Here is a 16,025-nt window from a genome sequence, read left to right as displayed (position 1 = left end):
GGAATGTGTGCATAGTGCCATTGTACAAAGGCAAAGGGGATAAGAGTGAGTGCTCAAATTACAGAGGTATAAGTTTGTTGAGTATTCCTGGTAAATTATATGGGAGGGTATTGATTGAGAGGGTGAAGGCATGTACAGAGCATCAGATTGGGGAAGAGCAGTGTGGTTTCAGAAGTGGTAGAGGATGTGTGGATCAGGTGTTTGCTTTGAAGGATGTATGTGAGAAATACTTAGAAAAGCAAATGGATTTGTATGTAGCATTTATGGATCTGGAGAAGGCATATGATAGAGTTGACAGAGATGCTCTGTGGAAGGTATTAAGAATATATGGTGTGGGAGGCAAGTTGTTAGAAGCAGTAAAAAGTTTTTATCGAGGATGTAAGGCATGTGTACATGTGGGAAGAGAGGAAAGTGATTGGTTCTCAGTGAATGTAGGTTTGCGGCAGGGGTGTGTGATGTCTCCATGGTTGTTTAATTTGTTTATGGATGGGGTTGTTAGGGAGGTGAATGCAAGAGTTTTGGAAAGAGGGGCAAGTATGAAGTCTGTTGGGGATGAGAGAGCTTGGGAAGTGAGTCAGTTGTTGTTCGCTGATGATACAGCACTGGTGGCTGATTCATGTGAGAAACTGCAGAAGCTGGTGACTGAGTTTGGTAAAGTGTGTGAAAGAAGAAAGTTAAGAGTAAATGTGAATAAGAGCAAGGTTATTAGGTACAGTAGGGTTGAGGGTCAAGTCAACTGGGAGGTAAGTTTGAATGGAGAAAAACTGGAAGTAAAGTGTTTTAGATATCTGGGAGTGGATCTGGCAGTGGATGGAACCATGGAAGCGGAAGTGGATCATAGGGTGGGAGAGGGGGCGAAAATCCTGGGAGCCTGGAAGAATGTGTGGAAGTCGAGAACATTATCTCGGAAAGCAAAAATGGGTATGTTTAAAGGAATAGGGGTTCCAACAATGTTGTATGGTTGCGAGGCGTGGGCTATGGATAGAGTTGTGCGCAGGAGGATGGATGTGCTGGAAATGAGATGTTTGAGGACAATGTGTGGTGTGAGGTGGTTTGATCGAGTAAGTAACGTAAGGGTGAGAGAGATGTGTGGAAATAAAAAGAGCGTGGTTGAGAGAGCAGAAGAAGGTGTTTTGAAATGGTTTGGGCACATGGAGAGAATGAGTGAGGAAAGATTGACCAAGAGGATATATGTGTCGGAGGTGGAGGGAATGAGGAGAAGTGGGAGACCAAATTGGAGGTGGAAAGATGGAGTGAAAAAGATTTTGTGTGATCAGGGCCTGAACATGCAGGAGGGTGAAAGGAGGGCAAGGAATAGAGTGAATTGGATCGATGTGGTATACCGGGGTTGACGTGCTGTCAGTGGATTGAATCAGGGCATGTGAAGAGTCTGGGGTAAACCATGGAAAGCTGTGTAGGTATGTATATTTGCGTGTGTGGACGTATGTATAAACATGTGTATGGGGGTGGGTTGGGCCATTTCTTTCGTCTGTTTCCTTGCGCTACCTCGCAAACGCGGGAGACAGCAACAAAGCAAAATATATATATATATATATATATATATATATATATATATATATATATATATATATATATATTTTTTTTTTTTTTTTTTTTTTTTTTTTTTTTTTTTTTTATACTTTGTCGCTGTCTCCCGCGTTTGCGAGGTAATGTGATTGTTCATCTTTAACCTCCTTTCCTTTTCACAACAGCTCTCTACAGGTTTTCTGCAAATATTCAGGCATGACACAATTAGCCATACATACAATGAAAATCTGAACTAACCAATCAACAACACAATCATCCACTTTCAACTGCAATCCCATCCATATTTCAACATTTGCAAAACTTTCACAATCATTTCTTTTCACCTAACCAATTTCTGCGACTCCCTCACTTTGCATACCTACAAGCCCAACACGTTCCACATATGCCACGCAGTTAGTAAACACATTCAACAATCCATCAAAAAACTTGTATTCCTTCTCTTCACTTCAACTCTGCCTGTTACCACTGGGGTAACCACAGAAAGATCTTTCAGGCCTTGTTTTGATTAACTGGGCTGTTGTTTTGGTACAATATCCAGGACTCCTAGGGAATGGATTTGAGCATATGAGGACTTTTCTTCGTTTGTTCCTGACACTATATCACTAACAAGGGAAAATGCAAATGTATGAAACAAAGAAGAGAAAGATGGAAGTGAAGGTGATGAAAAAAATGCAATGCGACAGAAAACACTGTATGCGAAAAATTTGATTGTATCAAAGGAAACTAAGAAAATTTGGCATCGTAAAATAGAGACTGAGTGTGAAAGAATGTGGCCTTTACTGTCTTTTCCTAGTGCTACCTCGTGCACATGCAGGGGGAGGGGGTTGACATTTCATGTGTGGCAGGGTGGCGACGGGAATAAGGGCAGACAGTATGAATTATGTACATGTGTATATATGTATATGTCTGTGTGTGTATATATATGTATACGTTGAGATGTATAGGTATTTATATTAGCTGTGTGTGGACATGCATGTACATACATGTGTATGTATGTGGGTGGGTTGGGCCATTCTTTCGTCTGTTTCTTTGTGCTACCTCATTCCCGTTGCCACCCCGCCACACATGAAATGACAACCCCCTCCCCCCCGTATGTGCACGAGGTAGCGCTAGGAAAAGACAGCAAAGGCCACAGTCATTCACACTCAGTCTCTAGCTGTCATGCATAATGCACCAAAACCACAGCTCCCTTTCCACATCCAGGCCCCACGGAACTTTCCATGGTTTACCCCACACATTTCACATGCCCTGGTTCAATCCATTGACAGCACGTTGACCCCGATATACCATATCACTCCAATTCACTCTATTCCTTGCACGTCTTTCACCCTCCTGCATGTTCAGGCCCCGATCACTCAAAATCTTTTTCACTCCATCTTTCCACCTCCAATTTGGTCTCCCACTTCTCATTCCCTCCACCTCTGACACATATATCCTCTTGGTCAATCTTTCCTCACTCATTCTTTCCATGTGACCAAACCATTCCAAAACACCCTCTTCTGCTCTCTCAACCACACTTTTTATTACCACACATCTCTCTTACCCTTTCATTACTTACTTGATCAAACCACTTATAAGGAGACATTTAGCAGCCATACAAATGTCACAACATTGGTGGGTTGTTCAAAATAGGCCCACAAAACATAGTACTCATATGATGATTCCTGCTGCCTGCTATGCAAGTCATCACATGGTAATCACTTCTCAGTCACTATCCACCTATATCTGATGTCTGTTCCTGCTAGGAACTCCCTCAAGGGATTGGCCATGGCAAAAGTCTCCATAACTGGTGAACTCCAGTGTTGCTTCTTAGCCTTTGTGCTATTAGTTTACTCGACAAAGAAAATCTGATGCTTAAAATCACTCTTCCCAGGCTTCTAAAATTCAATCCACAAACTCATCTTGCAAAGTTGGAGATAAATCCTGGAAAACTAATCCTTTTATGTAATGATAAATATTTTTCAACAAAAAACTATTTCAAGGGTGTAGTTTTATTGACCTTCATTTATAAACAATCAGTCAGTTCAACAGCAGAAATAATCTTTTTATCACCAATTATAAAAACCTAGTGCATAAACTCACTGAAGTATTTTAACATCAAAATACTCTAAAAAAAAAAGAAAGCTCATTCATACCATATAATACATACATAAATTACATAGCTATGATAATAATCTGGCTTTAACACGAGATACTTCCCTTAAAATATTTTACTTTCTTGGGACTGGGGGGTTTACAAATAATCACTTACAAATTTTGTACTCCTCACACTCAAAGGGATGACAGGTTCTCTGTTTAGAGAACAAATGAGTAAAAAATGTAATCCATTGCATTATATTAGTTCTTTTCATATTTGCACAAGGCATTTCTCTGCTTGGATATGTTTCTACTACCAGAATGAGGCAGAGTAATTAAGTGAAAAGTTGGAAAACCAAGCCTTTTTCACTTCTATTCTGCCTCAGGTGTACATCACTTGCATATACAAGTCTAGATGGGGAGGTATATCACATTTCCAGCTTTATCGTACACTTCACAAGATTGGTTCACAGTGTTCTGCTACAGTCCTCTCTGTGGCATCGCACTAAATTGGAAACACTACATTGTTGCACATGCAACTCTTAACACAGATGCAGGTACAGTCCAGTTAAAATCACAACTGTGTGTGCCTTTAGAAGATGATTGCTATCTTCTACAGGCTCTGGCATCTCAAGCTACAGTGCATAGCTGATCAGCTTTCAAGAAAGGCATTCCATGGGGAAAGGCATTCCATGAGGAAGCAATAAGACATACGCTGGTCTCTACAGATGGTCATCGAAGTTCCCGCCGTTACTTCGGAGAATCATCGTAGTTGCCCGCCCATACAGCGCAGTGGATCTCTTCACCAATAACGCTTTCAACACTTCCCTTACCACCCAATGCTCTTCTGATACATAAATAAAATGAAAATAAGCATCATCTACCCTAAACTATCCTATCAACTTATCAAAGGTAAAAATGAATAAAACATACTTACCCAACGGTAACAAGCCAATGAAAAGATGCCCTACACTGGCTCATGAAACAAGAAATCAACTACTGAAAATCACAATGACCTCCACTACATCCTCCTAAAACTTCTAATTCCATTTGATCAGTTAACAGCAAGGTCTAGTAGAGAAAGTGAGAGCTAAGCCTAATATCAGAAGAGCACTGAGTGGGGATACCTGTAAGGGGGAGAGAACGGGCATGTGGGAAGGACGGCAGGATGGAGCTGGGGAAGTGGATGGTGGAGGGGAGATAGCAGAGACGGACGTAACAGTAACCTTGGGAGTGATGAAGCGCCGGCTTGTCGTAGCTGCAGAGCTGATGCTTCTTGGGTTATATATTTGCTTCCATGATGCTGAGCAAACTGTCCTGGAGCTACTCTGCCCTCAGTAGTATGGACATTGCACTCTGTTACCCTCCACAAGGTCATTGGCTCCCCTCATTAAATGCCACCATAGAATCAGCTGCGGGAACGTGAGCGGCTGCGACTCCTACGCCGTGACTTGCGAGATTCCCTACTGGGAGACCGTCGCTGCCGTTGAGGTGATCTAGTACAGGAAATGCTAATTACGATCACAAAATAGGGCACAATGCAGAATAAGCAGCAATTAGTAACTATCACAACACTGTATACAAGATGGTTTAATTAGTGGTAAAAAATATGGTATAAGTAGTAACAAATGTAAATTACCCAAATAATAATGGTGTACAGGAAACTTTATAATAAGATAATGCTAATGAGGAAGTATGGAGGAAGAAACAACGCATGGTATGTAGGAACAAGAAGGAAGTCCAAAGGATAAGGTCAGGGAAATAAAACAAGAGCACATGGAGATCACAGACAAGTCCAACACAAAAACTCAAGGGAAACTATGAAGATGCATAATCAATGTAATCATAGATGGATGAATCAAAAAAAGTGAAATGAAGTCAGATAAAAACAAGGGCAGAAACACATGTAACATATGGGGCAGAGAGCATATGTATACACTAAACTTTTTTTTTTTTTTTTTTTTTTTTCATACTATTCGCTATTTCCCGCGATAGCGAGGTAGCGTTAAGAACAGAGGACTGGGCCTTTGAGGGAATATCCTCACCTGGACCTCTTCTCTGTTCCTTCTTTTGGGAAAAAAAAAAAAAAAAAAAAAAAAAAAAAAAAAAATAAATAAATAAATAAATAAGCGCTACAATCTGCAGGTATTAAGGGGAGACAAAAATATGAGCAACAGTACCATTATGTCTTCTACAATTTATCACAGGTTTTACATCATATATAATAAACATCAAATAATTTTTCTCTAATGTTATACTCAATCACTGTTTCCCACGTCAGAGAGATAGCGCCAGGAAACAGACGAAGAATGGCCCATCCACTTATATCATATTATTATACTTAATCGCTGTCTCCCGCATTAGTGAAGTAGCGCAAGAAAACAGATGAAAGAATGGCCCAACCCACCCACAAACATGTATATACATACACGCCCAAACAGGCACATATACATACCTATACATTTCAATGTATACATACATATACATACACAGACAATAAATATGTACACATGTACATATTCATACTTGCTGCCTTCATCCATTCCTGTCACCACCCCGCCACACATGAAATAGCATCCCGCCCATAAGGTAGCACTAGGAAAAGACAAAAAAGGCCACATTCCTTCACACTCAGTCTCTAGCTGTCATGTGTAATGCATCAAAACAACAGCTCCTTTTCCACATCCTGACCTCACAAAACTTTCCATGGTTTACCCAAGATGCTTCACATGCCCTAGTTCAATCCATTGACAGCATGTCGACCCAGGTATACCACATCGTTCTAATTCACTATATTCCTTGCATGCCTTTCACCCTCCTGTATGTTCAGGCCCCGATCTCTCAAAATCTTTTTCATTCCATACTTCCACTTCCGATCTGGTCGCCTGCTTCTCCTCATTCCCTCTACCACTGACACATATATCCTCTTTGTCAATTTTTCCTCTCATTCTCCATGTGACCAAACCATTTCAACACACCCTCATCTCCTCTCTCAACCATTCTCTTTTTATTACCACATCTCTCTTACCCTTTCATTACTTACTTGATCAAACCACCTCACATGACACTGTCTTCAAACTTTTCATTTCCAACACATCCACCCTCCTCCGCACAACCCTATCTATAGCCCATGCCTCGCAACAATATAACATTGTTGGAAGCACTATTACTTCAAACACACCCATTTTTGCTCTCCAAGAGAGCATTCTCACCTTTAACACATTCTTCAACGCTCCCAGAATCTTCGCCCCCTTCCCCAACCCACGACTCACTTCCATGTTACCATCCACTACTAAATCCACTCCCACATATCTAAAACACTTCACTTCCTCCAGTTTTTGTCCATTCAAAGTTACCTCCCAATTAACTTATCCCTAGACCCTACTGAACCTAATAACCTTGCTCTTATTTACACTTACTCTCAGCCTTCTTCTTTCACACACTTTACCAAACTCAAGTCACCAACTTCTGCAGCTTCTCACCCGAATCAGCCATCAGCACTATATAATCAGCGAACAACAAGTGACTTGCTTCCCAAGCCCTTTCATCCACAACAGACTGCATATTTGCCCCTCTCTCTAAAACTCTTGCATTCACCTCCCTAACCATCCTTTGTTCACGCTCAGTCTCTAGCTGTCATGTCTAATGCACTGAAACCATAGCTCCCTATCCACATCCAGGCCCCACAGACCTTTCCACAGTTTACCCCAAACATTTCACATACCCTAGATCAGTCAATTGACATATTGTCCTCAAACATTTCATCTCCAAAACATTCACCCTTCTCTGTACAACCCCATCTACAGGGCAGGCTTTCCAATCATATAATATGGTTGGAACCTCTATTCCTTCAAACATAACCATTCTTGCTCTTCGAGATAATGTTCTCTCTTTCCACACATTCTTCATCGCTCCCAAGACCTTCGCACCTTCCCCACCTCATGACTCACTTCCGCTTCCATGGTTCCACTTCATGTGAAGTCCACTCCCAGATATCCAAAACACTTCACTTCCTCCCATCAAACTTACATTTCAGTTAACTAGTCCCTCAACCCTACTGAACCAAATAAATAGCCTTGCTCTTATTCAGTTACTCTCAACTTTCTCCTTTCACACACTTTTCCAAACTCAGCCACCAACTTCTGCAGTTTCTCACTAAAGTCAGCCATAAATGCTGTATCATTGGTGAGCAACTACTGACTTGCTTCCCATGCCCTCTTACCCCTAACAGACTGCATACTCGCCCTTCTCTCCAAAACCTTAGCATTTACCTCCCTAACCAACCCATCCATAAATAAATTAAACAAGATCCATACACACAGTGAATATACCAACCAATCAACAACAGTCATCCCCTTTCTCAATAAATTCAACTGCAATACCCCCTACATAAGCAGATCTAGTCTGTCAAATGCCTTTTGACCATCTGTCTCTCCTCACGAAAATTCATTCATGTAGTTTGTTTCCAAAATCCACTGCATGTTAGTCTGGAAGAAAATATTACTAGAGAATCATCTAATGTGCATAATACAAAATACATCACCACTACAAAATCTAAGTTCTCAATGCATAATTCATATACTTATTTTCAAGGGCACTTATACATGTCAGTTTGAGAATGGAAGTGAACGAATGAAGCCATTTCTCCGTCTGTTCCGGGCATTACCTCACTAAAACAGGAAATACTGATATGAAAGAAGAAAGCAAGATATCCAAGGGCAGTAAAAGCAGATTTGTTCAAATTTTTCAGACCCAAAAAGCTGGTGTGCTGTACCATATTTCAATGTACACAAGCAGTATTATTGGTACAGAAACACACATACATCATGCAGGCAAAATATTTTTCTCTATACGAGTTGAGCAAATCTACAAGTTTTTAAACAACAGTATATATACCTTCGTGGAGACTTCCCTGGGGACCTCTTTGGAGATCTCTTAGGTGACCTCTTTGGTGACCTCTTAGGTGATCTCTTGGGTGATCTCTTGGGTGATCTCTTGGGTGGTGATCGTCTGGGTGACCTACGTGGAGATCTGCGAGGAGATCTTCTTGGTGATCTTCGAGGTGATCGACTTCTACGACGTGATCTAGATCTTGAACGAGATTTACGGGCATTCTTCTCCCTCTCTCTTTCCCTCTCTTTCTCTTTTTCCTTCTCCCGCTCTCTCTCTCTCTCTCTTTCTTTCTTACGCTCTGCTCTCAGTCTCTCCCATTCCTCATGCTCCTTCTCCCTAGCAGCTCTCATCTCTGCCTGGCGACGCTCCAATTCTGCCATTTTCTGCCGACGTTGTGCCTCCTTCTCAGCAATCTGAGAGATGTTAGAACAAATAAGTGTTACCGAGTATCAGAACAACAGACCCAATTGTGCAGCTGATATTTCAACCTGTTTCATCAATACAGAAAAACAATACTACTATATCAGACAAGAAAAAACACAAAGAAAGCATCCACTGACAAGTGATAAAAACTGGTGTCATAACCTTACAAAGGCATATCAGAAATACTGAGGTATAATGGAACATGGTAGCCATAATCAAGTAACAACTTATGCAACTTTATAAATCAACATTCTTAGGGAATTTTAGCATTACAGACCATTGCTCTTACATATGTAAATTTTGAGAATGTTGTACTTTTACTTCACTACATTTTTGTTGATGCCTTTTGCAACTATCCCACAGCAAGCTAGTTACCCCAACATTTAAAGCAACCAATGAAAGAATGCAAAGGCAGTTAAATCAACCAAATATATTATGCATTATTGTGCATTCTCAGCACCCAGAAAGCCTAGAAATCTCAGGAGTACCCACATTTTCTTGCTTCCAAACAAGAAATCAGGCATTTTCCTCCTAAGAAAGGTAAAATCTTGAAGCACAGGTACAAGAAATACAATGCCCAGAAACAAAACTAAAAAAAATGAAGTGCCAGTCAGGAAGAGTAAAGAAATCCTTCCCTCAATATAAGCACGAGGCACAATGAGGGAGGTTGCTGGTGCTCACAAAGTTAGAAACACTAGTATCAGCAACCTGATATATGATGATTTCACCAAGAGAATCACATGCATGTACCTACAATAAACCTTAGCTATATATCACCTGTGTGTGAAAATATATGTGGGAGGACAAGGGTGTTTTGCGTACACCGTATATGAAGTAATCTAAAATACAAATCCAACTATACAAAAGATATTCTTCCTATTACTAATGTAACTCACCTGTTCGGGGGTTAAAGGGAGCCAGTATATTGCAGGCTGAGCTTTGGTTTTGCGGAACAAGTCATCCAGAAGTTTGGCTGGAGGCTCCTCTGGTTTTTTGTTTTGTTGGTCTCCTACATTAATAATATAAAAATGCAGTTTTAGCAATACTTAAGGACAGGATCTGACATAAAAGTTACGTCAGTAAAATAGTTATGAAAGTGCATCCTACAATATCAAAGATATCACATTCTATATAAAGAATGGAAGCTGCTACTTATCTGTGGTTCAAGTTGAAATCTAAATTAAAAACATTTTCAAAACAACTTTGAAATGCCATGCTCAAATCACAGACAAACCTGCAGTGATCAATTCACAACACACCTTCAGTTGGGCTGCGACTTTTGTGACGTTCTCGCAGTCTTTCCTCTTCTCTTTCCCTTCGGAGTCTCTCTCTCTCCCTTTCCCTCTCTCCTGGTGAACGCTCTCCTATCTTCGCCAAGTCCCACTCACGCACTGGTCCTTCACGCTGCATGTGGCAATCACAACATATTCAAGGAAGTGTGGCTAAGTCAAATAAGTGTGGAAGGGTAAAGCTCAAACAAATGGGCACAAAATATTAAGATAAAGTTATGATGACATATCAGAGTGAGTTTGTGAGAGAGGTACTTTGTATATACATGATACTAACTGGAGGAAGAAGTGATGTGTATAAGCATTAGAGGGGTATTTGTATGGATCTAATTAGTGCGACATGGTCCACTAGAGCATAATGAAAGTGCTCTAATACATGAAACTAAAATCAGATGAACAGAAAAAGTATGTCATACGGTGTAGAAAATGAATTCTTCGATCCAATTTCCCTTCTTTTTGGATACTTCAGTCTAGGAATAGGTTCCCTTATCTATAATTTGCTCCTCATAAACTTATAAGACAATATCTCTTGGTTCTCTCTTTGCCTTCCCCATATCTTTCTTTTTGCTTACACTAACTTAATTCCTCAGCTCTACAGGATTTCCTCCCTCAGCTGTGCCTAGAATATCTTCTCAATGTAACAGCTATGCTTCGATAACTACAATAAAGCCTCCATCTCTATCCCCCCAAAGCAATCAACTTCCTACCATTGGTGCCTAATCATACATTTTACATTTCTTCATTTCACACTGCTACATACTTAAATTCCCTTTGTCACTATAAATTCCTAAAGATTTTAGTCTTCTCACTGAAGTTTGCTCAGTTAAGTTTCCTGCTTTGTATCAACTGGTATCTGTCACCTCCAATTCTTCTATCATTTCCCCACATATCGGGGTCAAAGCGCTGTCAATGGACTGAACCAGGACGTGTGAAATGTCGGGTAAACCATGGAAAGGTCTATGGGGCCTGGATGTGGATAGATAGCTGTGGTTTTGGTGCATTACACATGACAGATAGAGACTGAAATGAATGTGGCCTTCTTTCTCCATTTTCTCAGCACTATTTCGCTGATGCATGGGGTGGCGATCCTGTTTCTTGTGGGGTGGGGTGGTGCCGGGAATGGATGAGGGCAAGCAAGTATGAATATGTATATGCGTATATATGTATATGTTTGAAGGTGAAATCCCACTTCATTAGTTCACATAATTTCATTTAACATGTAATTTTTCTATACATGTGGCATGACATGCTTCATGGAGACAATCCATCTCATCACGTGCCTGTACTTAGTTAAATCCCAACATCAAAACACTAGATGGCGGCACTCCGTTGTGATACTGGGATTTCAATAACTTTGTTAAGTGTTGCCACCTGGTGAAGTGGATTGTGTCCATGAAACATGTTGTGCTACATGTACAGAAAAACTACATGTTAAAATAAAATGTGAACTCCTTCTGAAGTGCAATTTCACCTTCATAATCATCATCACGGACTAGTGTGACCATCATACCTCCATATATATGTCTGTGTATGTATATGTTGATATGTATACATATGTATGTGTAGGTATATGTGTGTATACGAGTGGATTTGTCTATTTCCTAGGGATATCTCACTGACACAGGAAACGGCATTAAAGTATGATAAATAAATATAATACAACCATAGAATCAAACTCAAGTAAAGAAAGCCTGCTCTCCCTTAGTTCCAGGGATGATGCTTCCTTATTCTATAATGGTATACATGAACATATAACCCAGTACTGATAATGTATCTGCCCCTCTGAGGTCAATATGCCCACTATCATGATGGTTAATGAAGCTACCCTGTACTCATGTCTCCATATCTTATATCACTAATGCAAATCTAAACATTCCAAGCTGATACCTCGGTAATTAAAAGCCCCATTTATTAGAACTTGGGATTGGCTATCCGCTCCCTACATCACTCATTACCTTCATTGTTCTTTTTTATATTTCATACATGCTTGCCATTTCTCATATCAGTGAGGTAGTGCCAGGAACAGCCAAAGAAAACTGTCTCATTGACTTGCATCCACTCTCTCGCTGTCATGTACAATGCATCAAAACCACGCCCCCTATCCACAACCAGGCCCCACAGAACCTTTCCACGATTTCCCTGGCTGCTTAATATGCCCTAAATGAGTCTAACAACAGGATGCTGCCCACTGCATGCCACATCACTCCAATTAACTATCCTATGTATGCCTTTCTGCCTCCTGCATGTTCATGCTCAGAAAACTCCATCTTTTATTACTCAATCTTTCCATAGAGGATGATTATTGCAACAGATATATACTGAACAAAAGGGAAAATATGCAGTAAAAAACTGGGCTGTTAATTTTGAAATTGCATAGTCCCTAATAAAGACTGGATGAACCAGGTAAATGTTAAGTGATAATAATGAAGGCAAAGGAAGCTCAACTTAATCATTATTATTATTATTAGAAATTCATCCAATCTTTTTGAGGAACTGTACAAGCTCAAAATCATTATCCCAAATATTCTTACCACATCTTTTCCCTTTTGTCTGGTATATACAGTTCTAGCATCTAAAACTTTTGATTGTTCCTTTCCAAGGTCAAACTTCTACTGCCCTCTCTTTCCTTCCCTTCAGACTATCCAATTATGCAATGAAAATTATGATATTCTTAGCACAGGATCAAAAGTTAAAGCAATTCATTTTCATTACATATAAGCATTAGAATAACCACAAGTAGAAATATAAAGTCCCAAAATTACCAAACTTATTCTCAATGGAACTACTGATAGTAGTGGCTGCTATATGTGCTTTATCTACTTATAGATACTTTGAAGATATCCTAGAGAGCCAGGATGGCCCAGCTTCCACTGCTCTAAATGCATACACAAATGCCAGCTACATGCATATCAACACTTCAAATGAGTCGATTTGTATTCAGAAAATTATGTCTGACATTAAAAATTATGATTACTGATTATTCTATTAAAAGTTAATGGAGTGAATGGTTAATTTTGATAATCTATATGTTTGACATTGCCAATTAAGAAAAAAACATATAACCTAAAGGCAGAACCTAACCCTTAAAAGGATATCTAAAACACAAAAATCCTATTCCTTGTTACCAAGATAAATATCATTAACGAGATGCAAACTTTACTGCACTGGAGCTCAAACTCACGTTTACATATATCTTTTATATATTATAGGCATTATTAACATGAATAAATGGAACAATAACCTTTATCATCTAAAATGCAAACATTAATGCTAAAAAAGTTCTTTCTTTTATCAAAAATTCATAAAGATGGAATGTATATCTGGCTTCCCATCATAATGCCATTACCCACTCTGATAATTCATGGGCGACTGTCAAGTATCACATGAGGCAGAAAACCTGGATCATGACTAACGATGATGGTAATTGTTTCTTGCAATGGCTAAATGTACCTTTTGTTATCAGCAAGTCTATCATCCCATCCATCTATCTAACATCATTACTCCATTCCTAATCCTATAGGGTGGCCCTGGTATATACCTTCTGAAAATCACAAACATCCCAATCCTATGCCAGGTGTGAAACACAGACTTCCAGACTCATTTTATCCCACTATAAACTAAACTGATTCACCAAATGAGTTCACTGTCTTTATGCATATCACCAACATAAACAAAATACTTGCAGTGCATCCATCTCTAATCACTCCTCTAATATCTTCAACTGAATTAACTCTAGCCCTGATCAATCATCACACTACGTCTATCCATCCATCTCTTCTGCAGTCAACATCTGCTCCTTGTACCTTATACTGCAATACATGAATAGTCTTAAACTACCTATCATATGCAATGTGTTCTGTTTAACCACGTCAACCTAAAATTTTCATCCATGTGCTTTTCTAAAGTTTTCTTTTCCCAAAAATCTTTCCCATATCTTCATCTTTATTTCTGTCCATCCACCTAATTCTATTTGTAAAAAGGAAGTTATCAATCACCACTAGATATGATCATAAATGCATAAGTGCTTTACAGAGGCATCTTTTTTTTTTTTTTTTTTTTTTTTATACCTCGTCGCTGTCTCCCGCGTTTGCGAGGTAGCGCAAGGAAACAGACGAAAGAAATGGCCCAACCCCCCCCCATACACATGTACATACACACGTCCACACACGCAAATATACATACCTACACAGCTTTCCATGGTTTACCCCGGACGCTTCACATGCCCTGATTCAATCCACTGACAGCACGTCAACCCCTGTATACCACATCGCTCCAATTCACTCTATTCCCTGCCCTCCTTTCACCCTCCTGCATGTTCAGGCCCCGATCACACAAAATCCTTTTCACTCCATCTTTCCACCTCCAATTTGGTCTCCCTCTTCTCCTCGTTCCCTCCACCTCAGACACATATATCCTCTTGGTCAATCTTTCCTCACTCATTCTCTCCATGTGCCCAAACCATTTCAAAACACCCTCTTCTGCTCTCTCAACCACGCTCTTTTTATTTCCACACATCTCTCTTACCCTTACGTTACTTACTCGATCAAACCACCTCACACCACACATTGTCCTCAAACATCTCATTTCCAGCACATCCATCCTCCTGCGAACAACTCTATCCATAGCCCACGCCTCGCAACCATACAACATTGTTGGAACCACTATTCCTTCAAACATACACATTTTTGCTTTCCGGGATAATGCTCTCGACTTCCACACATTTTTCAAGGCTCCCAAAATTTTCGTAGTCTGTTGTGGATGAGAGGGCTTGGGAAGTGAGTCAGTTGTTCGCTGATGATACAGCACTGGTGGCTGATTCGATTGAGAAACTGCAGAAGCTGGTGAATGAGTTTGGTAAAGTGTGTGAAGGAAGAAAGCTGAGAGTAAATGTGAATAAGAGCAAGGATATTAGGCTCAGTACAGTTGAGGGACAAGTAAATTGGGAGGTAAGTTTGAATGGAGAAAAACTGGAGGAAGTGAAGTGTTTTAGGTATCTGGGAGCGGATTTAGCAGTGGATGGAACCACGGAAGCAGAAGTGAGTCAAAGGATGAGGGAGGGGAAGAAGGTTCTGGGAGCGTTGAAAAATGTGTGGAGGGCGAGAATAGTATCTCGGAGAGCAAAAATGGGTATGTTTGAAGGAATAGTGGTTCCAACAATGTTATATGGTTGCGAGGCATGGGCTATAGACAGAGGAGGGTGGATGTGTTGGAAATGAAATGTTTGAGGACAATACGTGGTGTGAGGTGGTTTGATCGAGTAAGTAATGAAAAGGTAAGAGAGATGTGTGGTAATAAAAAGAGTGTGGTTGAGAGAGCAGAAGAGGGTGTATTGAAATGGTTTGGTCACATGGAGAGAATGAGTGAAGAAAGACTGACAAAGAGGATATATGTGTCTGAGGTGAAGGGAACGAGAAGTGGGAGACCAAATTGGAGGTGGAAGGACGGAGTGAAAAAGATTTTGAGTTCCTACAGACCTTTCCATGGTTTACCCCTGAAGTTTCACATGCCCTGGTTAACAGCATGTCAACCCCAGTATACCACATCATTCCCGTTCACTCTGTTCCTTGCACTCTGTCTATTACCTAGCCTTAGCCAGGTGCCCATTTTATCGACCAACCACTAGGGGTGGATGAACAGCTGGGTTGACTGTGGACTGAGAGGCATCTTACTTCATATATAATCCTCTACATAATTTTTTTTTTTTTTTTTTATTATACTTTGTCGCTGTCTCCCGCGTTTGCGAGGTAGCGCAAGGAAACAGACGAAAGAAATGGCCCAACCCCCCCCATACACATG

At 40.2% G+C, this 16,025-nt stretch overlaps 1 protein-coding gene across 5 annotated transcripts in view; it reads right to left on the bottom strand.

Annotated features, from left to right (window-relative positions):
• Positions 1–3,523: 3,523 nt before the first annotated feature.
• The window catches only part of LOC139755079 (uncharacterized), a 192,512-nt gene continuing 180,010 nt past the window's right edge, over positions 3,524–16,025 (bottom strand). For 3 of the 5 annotated variants that reach the window (XM_071673164.1, XM_071673162.1, XM_071673163.1), the window contains exons 15-18: positions 10,200–10,344; positions 9,837–9,949; positions 8,521–8,930; positions 3,524–5,120 (exon numbers count right to left, since the gene is read on the bottom strand). In XM_071673164.1, coding sequence (XP_071529265.1) covers positions 5,033–5,120; positions 8,521–8,930; positions 9,837–9,949; positions 10,200–10,344 — 756 coding nt within the window. In that variant the 3' untranslated portion in view covers positions 3,524–5,032. The remainder of the gene's footprint in view (positions 5,121–8,520; positions 8,931–9,836; positions 9,950–10,199; positions 10,345–16,025) is intronic. The other 2 variants (XR_011714028.1, XR_011714029.1) reach the window with 1 other exon arrangement.

The sequence above is a fragment of the Panulirus ornatus genome, chromosome 18 (assembly GCF_036320965.1).
Source record: "Panulirus ornatus isolate Po-2019 chromosome 18, ASM3632096v1, whole genome shotgun sequence".
NCBI lineage: Eukaryota > Metazoa > Arthropoda > Malacostraca > Decapoda > Palinuridae > Panulirus > Panulirus ornatus.
The sequence above is the reverse complement of the archived record's forward strand: the minus strand, read 5'-3'. Positions and strand labels throughout refer to the sequence as shown.